We start from the raw sequence: 14,311 nt of genomic DNA, 5'->3' as shown, positions 1-14,311 counted from the left end.
CTGGTAGGCCCATCTTGGAGACAAAAAGTAACTTCTATGACATTTCTCTTCCTGCAGCCACAAATTCAAGTGCAGGGTATAGAGAAAGACCTGTACAGGAATGCATACATTACATCACCCAAATCATCTAGTAGTTTACTGTGTCAACCAGTAGGGAAACTTTTGGGCAGTGGGGAGCAGATACTCTTTTTACTCTATGAAGTACCCAGCATATGGCTACTTGGCAGAAGTGACTTCATTTTCCTAGGTATTTCTCACAGAAGCCATTTATCAAAGTATTTTGGAAGGCAGCAACATGTATCAACAAAATCTTCTTTTACTAGGTTTTTGCTAACACACGTAAAGGGAACGCCACTGCCCTTTCCATTTTCCTTTGTTTGCCTGTTTTGTCACATCACACTTTTAAAATACACACAGGCTTTTACAATTAGTCACCTAAACACTATTTCAACTTCTATTCCTGATACAGAGTTAGGCCAAATATGGCAAACAATGTCTACAATAGCATACTAGTTTCTTGTTTTTTCAAAGAAGTTGTATAAAATCTAAATTAGAAAAAAACCTGATATGCTTTTACATAGCAACTAAAAGTTGCCTTATTACTCCGAATAGAAAATAGTTGGGACATTTTTTTAATAAGAAAAAAAGGAAAAAGAAAACTACTGACCTGAAAAATTACAGACAGGTGTTATGTTGCACAAAATAGTTTCTCCCGCTATAGCTTCTTTGGGGAAAAAAATAATTTAGTGAGTAAAAAGTTGGACTTAAACCCAGTACTAACAAACGTACATATTTTACAATCATTTCAGTGTTTTAAAGGTAAAAGTCCTTGCCTTTTAGCAATATTTCACATACTGTCTAGGCTTCACTTCTCTCGGGCACTTACCATGACATTTTCCAAGACTCTGAATACTGAGTGAAACATGCTGATTTTGATTAATTAATTTTGAAAAATTTTCTGTAACAGTTTCCATGGAAAACCTACATGCAAGCAATCTTTTTTTTTTTTAAATCCAAATAAACCAGAAATCAACATATATAAATAAGCCCTTCAAATATCACAGTATTTAATCACTAGGTAGCAAATTATGTGCTTCTGAGGATCCTACTATAGATACTTACGATAGCATGAAACTAAAACTGTTCTACCTGATAGAACCAGAATTATGATGAGCAAACACATATACTCTCATCTAGCTGAACATGTCTTTAGCTAGTTACAGCAAGTTTTTGGCTGCTCCTATATTTTTAATACTACCTTACCTACACTGCAGACAAATAACACTGATCCCAAATTAAGGATACTGTAAACAGCTGGCTCGGTTGTATAAAATCAAAATAAAGGACCAGAAAGATATTTGCATCCAAGACAAAAACTTATTCATACAATATACACTTGTTTATAAAAACAACATGGCAGCACAACTTTCCTTAATTAAGCAGAGAGATCAGGCTCCATTAGCAGAAAAACAAATGGTCTTTTATCTGCTGTTATCATTAGCTAGTACCAAATGAGATGGTAATTGTTTGGTTGGGATTTTTTTTCTGTGGTATAAAAATTTGCCTGTTATAGCTTGATGCTTCATCAATTTTATTACCATCAACAAACAGCCATCAGAGGGTACAGACTGTGAGCTGGTGACAATATTAAAATTATTAGGAATATATTATTTTTTCAGACAGCAATTTAAACATATTTGCCTTCCCTTTTGTTGGGAAGTTGTCAGTGAAATAGTTATGAAAAATGTGTCAGCACTTTTTTAAACAATCCTTAAATAAATTAAACGTTCATAAAGAACTGAATTTGTCAAAATTATTAACTATATAAAGAATAACACTTATAACAACACTTATAAAAACCCAAGAAAAAATCCAGGAGTGACTCAAAAATAGCATAGCATCAGCCTCTTTTTTTTTTTACAGAGCACCCACTTGTGTGCCACCTAGTCTTGCTTAGGATCTCTGCATGCCACCAAAATCGATAAGCAGTTTGGAGGATAAAAGACTGATCAAAAATCAGTAGAGCTTCCAGCCCCCAAAGATCATCAGATAACACAGCTGCACTTTCTACAGGTCACATTCACACAGTCAAATTATACCAGCCAGTGTGGCTCCAAGCCAGTTCCTCTACCACTTGCACTAATTCAAGGCAAATACATTCTAATTGGTCTACCAGGCTTGTACATGGATAATAAAAAAATTAAATTCAGCCTGCTCCTATAGACTGGATCTGCCCTGAGAACACTGTGACTGCATTCAGTCTGCTTCAATCTACTAAAAAGCATGAGGATTTTAATTTTTTTTAAAGTAAACATGGTCCCTGAGACTGTGTTTCTTACATCTTTGTGGTAACCTGCTGCTCTGACTTACAAAACAACCAGGCTCTTCTGTATGTGGCCATCTAGGCAAGCATTGCAGAATTAGACCTTCTACCAGACTGGAGATCAATGCAAAGTAAGGCAGACTGCTAATATGACACACCATAATACCAAGAAAAAAAGTCCTTTTAAAAATATTTGGGAGCAGACTTCCTGAACTCACGCACACTTACATTTTGAGGAGCATAAGAAAAGATCAGTGGTGATATACAAATCTTACCTGGTGTTATGGTGGAGTAATAACCAGTGATGTTAAGAGCTTCTGTTAAAAAGAAGGAAAAAAAAGGTTTTAAAATTAAGTTTTCACATTTCAACTTAAAAAGTCTATGAAATACATGTCACAAAAATAAGTTTCCTAATTTCTACTTAAGACACTGTCTTCCCAGAAGTATAAACACATGACCATTTACAAGGAAATTAAGTTACTTTCAGCACAGGCAATGAAAAAGCAGCATTCAGAGCGAGATCCATCCAGTCAGATGTTCATGTCCCCATAGAGGCCAGGCTCCCTGTTATTCAGTGGAGAAAGTGGTGCTTTTAAGCTGTGAATCATGTTTGAAAAACATGTCTTTCTCTCCATCCACTATGAAGGCTAGCAGGGTATCCAGGTCATACACAGACATGTAAGAATCTATACTGATATGGGATGAACCTACTTCTTTTCAGATGTAAACATCAGGAAAAAAAGGGGTAGTATGTCTTGATTGAGTCTTTACTGATCCTATTTGGCAACTCATTGCAAGAAACTGTACCACGTAAATGCCTTAAGGAATGGGGTGTACGTTCTAGTTCTTTGAAATACTTTAAATAGTATCAGAAAGTATAGAAAACATTCTATCTATAGATGTACCAAAAAACTACATACTTTCTGAAAATAAATATGTCCAGTTTTGGCTTTGGTAAACAATGTAGTATTTTAAATAAAAAAGAAAAGTTAACAGCTCAGTGTCAATGTGCTCCAAATCCCTAGCCATACAGACTTAAAATACAAATTGGAGATAAATATAAATGTTAAGATCATGTAAGAAAAGAATTTGGACTAAACAAATCCCAGTTATTAACAAAAAAAGCAATCTTTCACGAATGCAACAAACATCTCCAGAACCTAACTCTCTTTGTGCTAATTCTCACCTGTAGTTTGCGTAGTCTCCTCTGAAGTCATATCTGAAAAAGAAAAATTAATAACAGTAGAAAGAATAAAAACAAAATAGCAATTTTAAAAATCTAAATGTAACTGAATCTAAATGTAACTAAATCTAAATAAGAGAAACATCAATAAAATCTTGCCTGTAGGAATTACAGGATAAGTGATAAAGGTAATAATAGAGGATTCTGGAAAGAAAAAAAAATAAAAGACGTAAAACCTATTAATATAGTATTTTATGTCTATGAATTTTGGAGAAAAAAGATCAAGCATGCAAAACTTTAAATAGGAACTGAATGTTATTTATCTAAATTCCATTTTAAGAACTGCAGTGCTCGTCAAGAACATTCACAGTATTTCAAAATTAATATTTGAAATAATGTTTACATTATATCAAAAATCTGAGTATCTGAATACAAACAGCTGGTAATCAAATTCATTCAGTTAAGTTGCTTTTATTGGTTTCATTCTTTCAGAAGATGCAGATTAATTTGGCATATACAACAGCAATAACTACTCAGCCCCAAGGACTTTTTCCTGCACACACAACGCATGAGCAGAGATGACACACTGGGTTTGGCAAACTGTCTCTCCAAAAAAGCCATTTTTGCCAGTAACCATACATAAGTAAAATACAGTGAGGATGCAATTTTTTTCCCCAGTAACATCAAAAGGAAAAAAACAAACCCAAACTGCATTAAGACAATAGAAGAAAATTTAAAGATTGCTCAGGAAGGATGTCCTCAGTAAGAATATTTTAGGTGCTAGTGCAGGACTACGAAGTGGTTAAGAGGACCACTTGATATCACTCCAAAATGACAACTTAGTGACTTGTTTAAAATGGGCCACAGCACCTTTATAACAGAAGAACATTATGCTTTCCAAACTTCTTCAATAAAAGCATCAGTCATTAGTAGATGCAATATCTTAAGTATAATAAAGAAAAGTTGGTGGCTCTACATAAAGATAGTTGCATATCAAGAAAAAAAAAAGCAATCTACTTCATTACATGGAAAGGGAGCTTTTCTTTCTGATATATTTATTTCAACTCAGAATAAAAGCTAAGCATATTTGGTTCTTCAGCAACAACCCTGAAGACAACCGGTTTTCTAAGGCAACTAACAAGCAGCCAAAATATCAGGAATCAGAGTGAAGACTAGGTACTGATTTCATCTGTATTATTTGGCTTGGTATAAACTACAACAAGTATTGAATTGGCTGCAGTTGAACCATTCAAGGGAACCAAGATGAACCATTCATAGAGAAAGATTATGTCTGTAAAAGAACAAAAGCACATGTCTGTATCCGTATTATTTCTTTTTTCCAGAGCACAATATGTCAGTATACATTAGAGCAAGAAAGCAACTGGGTTTCACACAGCTATTTCTGTGTGTCTACATTCTTCATTTTTTAAAAATGCTTTCATAAACGATGTTCATCACCTCTGGTCCCAGAGTTATCACAGTCATGTGTCTGTGTTTGCAGTACACCACACTGCATGAAATGACATAAGCACATCTGCTAGGGCAGCAGGAGATATAAGGGAGCTCTCCCACTACAGTATTCCTCCTCTGACATCTCTGCAAATTGTTAACCGTTTAGGTTACTGGACAAAAAGCAACTCACACCTATTACATCCCCAAGCTTCACTGCCACAAACCATGAGTGGTCCTACAAGGTAAGCTATTTCATTACAAATTAGAATGAAGAAATTAATTTTCTCTTAAAAAAAACCCAACAATGAGAACATTAAATGTTGGAACTCATTTATGTTACAACTTTTCTCCATTACCTGAGGTAAAAGAAAAGCAGATTTACCTAACAGCAAATAAGAAACATTGCAAAAATCAGTTAAGTCCTGATTTTCTTACCAGAAATGACTGTTGCAGCCGATTCTTCTGAACTTGCATCTTTGTTTCAGACGAAAAAAAAACCAAAAACCAAACCCCAAAAAAACAGAGGGGAGAAAAAAGACCATAATGAAGTTTCAGACACATGCATAGCCATCCACAGCAGCCTTTCCTTGCATTATCAAGCGTTTATTGCATTCACCAGAAGAGGGCAACACCTGCTTATCAGAAGAACACTTCCAGGTGTTCAAAAAAGGCAGATGTAACAATCACTGATAAAAAAATTTACAATTTTTATTAATTCAAACGGAATTTAACTGATGATGATTTTTTTTCAACAAGGACTGGACAGTTAGCATTGTATAATGTTACGAAAACAAAAATCATTGACCCAAGATACGTGCCACACTGTATCTGAAAGCTGCATGCCTACCCTGGAAGTCTTGCTAATTCTGGGAATGGGAATCAAGCGTACATAACAAGATGGCTAACTACAGTATCAAGAACTGTTCTCAGGCTTTGCATAATAACACTAAGACCTGCTATTTCAAATTTATCCTATAAATATCTGTTCTCTTTTTTTGTCCTGCAAAAGGCGGCATTACAAAAAGCTAATTCATTTCAACGTTGAACCTCTGATCTTGATAGGAACCAGCCAACTATTTATACAGCAAAAATTGGCCACTAAATCTTTGATGTTGCTACAGTCATTTTGATCAAAAAGAAGTTAGAAAATTCAATACCTGGTTCATAGCAACTTCAAAGTTAGCCCTTTCGTTCACTGAGTGTTTTTTGACAGTGCCATGGACAAGTCAAGTCACAGTTATCACAGAAATATAATCTAAAGAATAGCTGGCTGCAAATATGATACACTATTTTAAAAAATAGTTTTTCAACTTCTCTCAGAATTCAAAAGTCATTGTATAATGTTACTTACAATATACTAATTACACTGTAAAGCCTTTCATACTGTTGTAGAAAAGTTAAGTCAGTGATACCAAAAGTCTCTGTGGAAACCCAGTTCTTTCTGGTTAAACATAGTATACAAGGAGTTTCTGAAATGCTAATAATTCACATGATTCCTTGTTCAGACTATTCTGCTCGCCTTACTGAAAACTAGTAGTAGCTCCTTTCCAAACAATAAATATAAATATAGTTTCTGCAATGAAAGGAGAATAGGAGTCACCTCAGTGACCTTATTTTCATTTTCTCTGGAAAATTACTGATGTTACTTGCACCATGTAATATGCTAATAAGCCACAAGGATGATATGGACAATTAACTTGCAGATATTTTCATATTCTTAACTATTTCCATGAATTAAAAAGTAACAGCAGAGCAATCTTCCTATGCACTTTCTAAAATACAAGAACAATGGGGAAAAAACGACACAGAACCCCCACATACCTGTTATCCATCTTCTGCCAGGCAATGTAGCAGTAGTTTCAACTACAAAGGAAAAAGAATTTTAGGAGCAGAAGTTTTTATATATTTGTACACACCAATATACACACACACTTTTTTTAAATGCAACCATTTTAGATGTGCTACTCACCTAAAATCAACCTGATTTGCAAAACTACGCTGCATCCACTGAGAAATGTCTGACCAGTCTTTTTGAAAGCTGACAGTTGAACTCTTTAGAGTTCAATTTTTTACTGTTTATCACTTTTATACTTATGGAAGGCACAGATTAGGCTTTCAGCTTTCCCACTGCACTTCCATTGTCAATGTCTTCAGAAACCCTTTCAGCACATTTGCTTGAGTGAAGATAAGACTAAATAGCAATGAAAAATGTAACAGGTACAGACATCTGTGCTTTCGCACAGATATTTTTGTAAAAATATGGAAAAGAAATGCTGATGAATACTCAAGAAGCAAGATTTTATTAATACAAAGAGAAACAGAGAAATTAAAACAAAAAAAAAAAAGAAGGGGAGAAGAGTTGGGTAAGACAGGGATGCTTTATTCCATACACATTTACAAGTAACGTGAGATGTACTTTGAGAATACGTCTACATCACGATGTGCATATACATCATATAGACACTCACATGCCAAACAGCTGTACCACCAAACATCTAAACAATGAGCAGATAGATCATGCTGCCAGAAACAAAGCATCTCAGGTGGACCTGAACTGGCAATGTAAAGCTTAATGGGCCCATAAAACATGTTCCTAGGGACACCTAGGGAGAGATGCAACATACAGATGGGCTCTTGATCAAGGTGTGGATCTGACAATTGAAGCTATTGCACCGGCCACCCACAAATGTGAAACATGCCATAATCAAGTGAGCCAAGTGACTTAAGTCTCCCTGGAAAAGATGATGTGTCTGGGCTATCAATATGAGGAGGCCTAGCAGATCAATTACATCAGACCACCACTGCAAATCCACCACCAGGGCAAGTGCTATGTGCTTCCCACAGTGGGGGCAACCAGCAGGTGGCTAGAAATGTACCCTGCAGCTTATGCCATCAGCTAAAACATCATCCTGCAACTTTAAAAAACAAGTGGTAACACAGCAATACATCATTAAGGCACTGTCTCCTACTTCAGCACCCTTGATAGATGAGACCCTGGCTGCTGGGGCAAGGAGGAAGAGATATTCTCTTCAAGCCACTGAACCTGGTGGGAAATTCTAGCCACAGTCAAGATGCAGGCCCTCAGGGCTGCAGGGAGAGATTCTCTTTGTATTGCCAGAGCTGGTGGGACAGTTTCTCCACAGTTAATGCCCTGATACCTGTCCAGTCCATCATCATCAGGTGTTGGTATATTACACTGGCGCATACTATACTAACCTCTGCCACATGGCCCGTTTGCAATGGACATCATCCAGATCTTTGGAGACCTAGTTGCTGCCTAGGCTGCTGTAGACCACCTCCACCACTACTAATCCCCTCAGATAATGGACACCTGCCTTCTTTCATCAGTAACCTACAAGGCTACCCTCTGACTCTGAATCCAGTGATCCAAGTTCACATCTCTGTGGGACTTCCAGTAACCAACTAGTTGGAGATGACACACAGGGAAGTGCTCTGAGGCAGCAAATTCCTGGGTAGCAAGGTGTGTGGGAGAATCTGGGCAGATGCTTACAGAAGTTTTCAGCTCTGATGGCCTGAGAATTCACATCTGAACAAGCACAGAATCCTGTTGAAACACCAGACCACTTGAAGGAAGGATGTCTCGCTTACACCAAAGACAGAGACTTTTGGTGTTGTGTTGGGCCCTGGCCCACACCAACCAGGACTGTGTCCAACACCCTGAAAGGAGCAAAAGAGTGTCTGGATCTAAGGACATACAAATGGATGCTGTGGCTAATCCAGCGACATAACCCTAACCACAACAGTCACTCCTGCAGCCCACAGGGAACAGTGGAAGCAGAGGCTGACCCAGTTAGTGAAGGCTGAAGAAGCTTCTCTTGAGGGGATGCAGGAAGAAGGCTCAAAAGAGGCAGCCTGTTCTGCAGGACAGCCACAAGAAAAGGAGGGGGAAGTGCCAGAAATCATAAGAGTCAGAAACCACCCAGACTCTGATTGACTATGCAGATAGAGTAGGCAGTGTAGACATAGTCATCCATATTTCTGCGTGAGCTATGACATATGCACAAAGATTACAGCTGCCAGCCAGGTAAGCAGATTGCTGCCTGGTTGCTCCAGTGCTGCAATACTGGGGCCAACGATCAGCAGTAAGAGAGTACATGAAAGCTTGATGAGATGTAAAGAAAAGTCAGTTCATTTTTGTTGAATGTCATCTACCGTATGAAGCTAGAAGCAGCAACTCTGAAATACAGCAGGATGAATTCATGGAAATCAGATTAATGGCACTATGTTTAATTTTTTAGGAGTCTTCCTTGAAATTAACTGTTAGTTTTAGTTGATTTGCATCCTGGGTAGAAATTTTCTCATGTAAAAGAGAGAGAGAGAAGCAATACTCTAAGTAAAATAACACACATCCGTTAAGTAAAAAATGTAAGAAAAGTATTATACCTTCATATGTATCAGTCTACTGAATTTAAACTATTTCAGTAAAGACAAAACCAAGTTACATCAAACATCTCATTTGAGACAACTAGGATTCTGCCTACAGAGAAATACAATTGGCCTTTTTAACACCTAGCACTGTATGAACTTCACAGATCATGAAAATTTGGCTATAACCTTAATGTTTACAGTAATTTTTCAGGAAAATTAGGACTTCTCACTAAATGGTAAGTCGAGTTAAAGCACCTGATCCTATAAGGTAAGTGTTCTAGAGCTCTTATGTAAGATAAAGATATAACTGTTCTGTATTGTTTAAACAGCAGAAAGTTCTTTAAGGTAGAACAGGGTGAATAAAAGTAATTGAGTCAATTCTACATAAAGTAAAGTGAACTTCCAGTTAGAGAAGAAAGTATCCTTCCACATGTGGGCAAACTGGCTTTTCTACCATAGGAAGTTAATTCCATCTCCAAAAATTTACTTGCCAGCAGTCCTGTCTTACTAAGTGGCTAGCACCTTGTGCAAAAGCCCTTATTTCCAACCAAAGGACCCTGCAGGAAACTAAATTCTCCAAAGGAACCCACATCTTGAAGTGTGCAGCATCTCACAAAAAAGACCACACTGCTGCCCCTACCCACTAAAAAAAAAAAAAAAAAAAAAAAAATCTGCCTGGGGAATCTGACCTTAAGATCTTTCTCACGTACTCTTGAGGAGTAAAGTGTAGACACAGTCAGTGTAGACAAACCACACTTCCCATCCTCCATATCCCTTCAACTTGCTATGTGAATTTTTGAGAATACAAGTAGTATCCTGAGGTAGGTGAGAAAATTGTCCACTAACACATTTAGTACTGTAGGTTTGTAAGAAGACAGTGAACTCTAAAAATGACAAATGCTTTTAATAAAAAAATTCAGCAGTACAGGGAGCAAAATAAGCTAACACAAGCTCTGAATATGGAGCTGGCACACGCAGCAAGTGATGATGGCATGCATAATCAGAGAAGCACTTCCTTCTGGACACAAATCTAACCATGACTTCTCTTACAGCACAATATTCATGTCCCTAGTTACTAGAAAGCATCCATGAGAATGAGACTTGTCATTGATCAAGGTGCAGCTTTAAGTTCACTAACCAAGTCTTTAATCAGAATCAATTTGCATACAGAAAGGAGGAAGGAGAGGCTGTTATACATTATTTAATGTCACTTACATTTGTCAACCCTCCTCCTTTGTGTTTAAGAACTAGAAAAGAAAGCAAATAGAGTTTATTTGGAGAAGGACTAAAGTCCAATCTAAAACATCCTTAAAGTTGACATGTAAAAAGAAAGGTAAAGTAACTCAGCACCTGCTAGTTACAAGCTAGCAGAAAATTTATTTCCCTGAAGTTGTTTACCATTGAGAAGAGCAAGAAAATCTTAACATATATGAAACTTCATTTTATTTGCTCCATGCATTTTCATTTGCAACTCTCTTAGTTTAGGATCATCCAATCAACACACCTATTCCATAAGGAGACATTATGTAGCAATGTAAAAAGTATTGTAGTAATAATTTTCTACATTTTCTCTAATAGAGAACATTCCTGAGGATCCAAACAGCAAATAAACAGGCAAATAACATTATTCAATATTATTCTTTGCTTTTGCTGCAAGGGAGACACAATAGGTCTCCATAAGAAATGGGTTGTCTTGAAGGAAAAGGGACCTCCATTAAATAAGCATCAGTTTCTGTTACTAGCATGCATCATTGCAAACAAAAGCAGCAAGTCTCTTACTGTCTTCCTATCACTTTGTACTCTTCTGACACAGAGAGGAGATTCAAGAATCCCATTTGTATAGACAGAAAAAACTGTTCCACTTATATGGAATCTGTTTAGCAACTCTTGCCATTGCGGGATACCACAGCTGCAAAAAACTTACTTAGGAACCAGTATTTGCATTGTGACAACCTTTATTTCCCATAATGACTTTGTATGACAATGGGAAACAGTGTAACTTTAGCAGCCCTAGCCTGGTAGGAGACTAAATCCATTAACAACAGTACTTAAGGCTACATCCACAAACTGATGTAGCTCTGAAAGAGACCAGTCCCTGGCCCTGTCTACAAAATAGCCTTGTGCTTACACCATTCCTTAGCATGACAGATCTTAACCATCCAGATCTTAACCATCAGTCTACTGGCTCTTTTATGATGGGATGGTCTCCATGTGTCCTGCTGAAGCTGTTCCACCAAGCCAAGCAGAATTCCTAAATCAGTTCAGCCAAAGGGAAAGAAAGGGTGAAGGAGGCTTTGTAAACACAGTGGTAAAGATGGGATGGGATGGTTCTGGTCCTTGCACCAAAGGCACTGTCACTCAGCATGCCTTTTGTTCAGTAACTTAGACACAGGATACAGAAAAAGCCCTTAAAGCATGAACAGTGTACAATGTTCTATCTCCAACTGGAAGAATGACAAATACCCTTTCTTTTTTTGTCCCTACCTCCTATGTAAATTATCACCAGTACACTCTTCAAATTTTTGGAAAGGCAACACCCTTTCTGATTCACCTGTCTTCAGGCAATCCACTCTGCCAGAAGCAGGTCAGTTTTTCCAGGGTGGAGGAGTGGGAAGCAGCTAGAACCTGGCTGCAGGTAACGACATTGTGCAAGAACTAGGTTACTGGCAGCTGCTTCTTGCTCCCCTGTCTCAGGGGAGCAGTGTTGCTGTTAATACTGCTGTACCTAACACTTCATCATTGCCTTCGAACTTTGGCAGAAAGCATCCTTTGAAAAAGCCTGAAACAGCAACTAGAGTGATTACTCAGAAGAGTCTGAACTGTAGTGAACTAGAGCCTCCAATGGACACCCACCCTGCCCAGCCTGTGCAATGTGGAGGTGCTGGGGATGGTACAGCAGGAAGGGGCGTCCTGCTGGCCTCTGTCTCGCAGGAAACATGGTGAGAGAATGCAAGGCACAGCTGATTTCTAGTCAGGTCCAGACACAGAACAGGCACTAAACACTTAAGGAGTTGCAACAGCCCTGTCAATCTACTGGAGCACAGACAACATTACTGGCAGAAAAACATACATCTATGGACTCAGATGTTCTGGGGCCTAGATGACAGGTTTATGAAATGAAATTTTACTCATTGTAATTGAAAAACATGCCAAAAATCAGAACAGTTTGTATTATCACCCACGACTACTCTTTCAAACTAAAGGTACCCTTGACCACGTCAGCTCTCACAAACAGATCAACAGCAGAATCCAAATGGAAGAATCCCAAGGGATACCTTGGTGGCTATATAGTATGTTTTCCCCATGCCAAAGTACTTGGCTGACACCACAGAACGGCATTAGATAACCACAACTGTGCACTGCTGGTAAGATCAGTTTTGACTTACAAATACACACAAAAATACCAGGAAATTAATAAAAATCAGATTTTCTAAATAAGATGTGATAGGAAACTTAGTGCTGATTTTTTCACCGAAAATTCAACTGATTCAGGCAGGGGAATTGATTTCCATTAAAAATTCCCATCAGAAATACCAAAGTGCACATTTTCATTCCAAACAGATGCATAATATCACTTTCTGGCTTAAAAAAAAAATCAAACCATTTTTCATTGAAAAGTTGATTCCAGACTGCATTTTCAGGTCTATACAAATTCTCTTCTAAACATTCTCACAGGCAACAGTTATCAGTATAATTACATCAGTTACCAGGCCAGTGTAGCAACTACCATCCATTGATGTTCAGTGTTACTAGGATACAATCATATGAAAATGCCTGGCACTAATACATTTCATAGGACTTGCTCATGAACAAAACTGAGTAGCCCAAACAACAAAATTTTAAAATGGTACTGTTACAAAATCCACCTATTTAGTGAAATAAGCACCAAAAATATGACATGCAAATCTCATATTCAAATTAAATTGTTATTTTCTATTAAGAGATTGGGTCCCTTTAACATCTGATAAACCTTCCAGCTGGATAAACATTCTGCCAAAATGAACCATCCCATCACAGAAGGCATTTGTAACAGTAACATGTAAAAATCCTCTCCAACTGTTCCACTGTTGACATTAGCCCGTGTCAAATTTTTATGCAAGTCAGATTTTGAGGCACATTGTGTAAGTACAATCTTAATTGTACACTTTGGTGCCTCTCATGACACCTCACATCTGCTCTGACCCTTAGTGGCGGCACCAGGGATGAAAGGATGAATTATCACTGGCTATTGGACAGAAGCAAGCATAAGAAAACAATGCAAGTGCTTGTTCACATCAGGCTCTGTCACTTTGGCCAGTTCATTTTAGTAACCCGAACAGAAAATTTAGGTGAAATATTTTTAACTCAGCTTTGATTTTACACAGGTTTTTAGGATATTAGGCTATAAATACAGTTTTTATCTGTATAAAGCTCTGTTTGTATAAAGCTGTACATTAGATACTGAGGTGAATCAAATCACCTCTTATCTGGCAGGCTGACTTCCAAAAAGCTACTTCCTTTGATATCACAGAAAAGGGAGGCAATGAGGGCAAAGAAAGAGGTCAAACATACACTCAGTGAATAGGTACAAAGTGAAGTGGTACATGACTCATCAAATAGGCACTCCAGAGTTCTGTTTCCTCTCCCCACCCAACGCCCCCATCACATTTACTTCCTTTAAGAGCTTCTAGAGGTTTCTGCAGTATCCTGTCCTCACAATTTCAGAAAGAAAACGGTATTGGGGAAAATAATTTATTTTTTCATCTCCAACTTCCATGATTTGCTCCGTAAACGTAACAACATGGCCCAAAGTTTGGTACCCAACAGACTGCGATGCAGACTGATGAGTGGCAGCTACTTTTCCACCTTCTGTCTGAGAAGGTAAAGCCTTGGAACTCCACCCTCCCTTCCAGGAAAGCCGATCCTGTCATCAGAAGTACACACAGCCTCAGAAATCTTAAAAAGGGATTACACAAGCCTCTTAT

At 37.8% G+C, this 14,311-nt stretch overlaps 1 protein-coding gene across 4 annotated transcripts in view; it reads right to left on the bottom strand.

Moving 5' to 3' along the window:
- Positions 1-14,311, bottom strand: part of ADGRG2 (adhesion G protein-coupled receptor G2) — a 62,338-nt gene that overhangs the window by 25,590 nt on the left and 22,437 nt on the right. For all 4 annotated transcript variants that reach the window (XM_055703074.1, XM_055703072.1, XM_055703073.1 and 1 more), the window contains 5 exons: positions 6,780-6,821; positions 5,394-5,432; positions 3,510-3,542; positions 2,599-2,640; positions 668-724 (listed from right to left, as the gene is read on the bottom strand). In XM_055703074.1, the coding sequence (XP_055559049.1) occupies positions 668-724; positions 2,599-2,640; positions 3,510-3,542; positions 5,394-5,432; positions 6,780-6,821 (213 nt within the window). The remainder of the gene's footprint in view (positions 1-667; positions 725-2,598; positions 2,641-3,509; positions 3,543-5,393; positions 5,433-6,779; positions 6,822-14,311) is intronic.

Source organism: Falco cherrug, chromosome 2, assembly GCF_023634085.1.
Source record: "Falco cherrug isolate bFalChe1 chromosome 2, bFalChe1.pri, whole genome shotgun sequence".
Taxonomy (NCBI): Eukaryota; Metazoa; Chordata; class Aves; order Falconiformes; family Falconidae; genus Falco; species Falco cherrug.
This window is presented reverse-complemented; position numbering and strand designations above follow the sequence as displayed.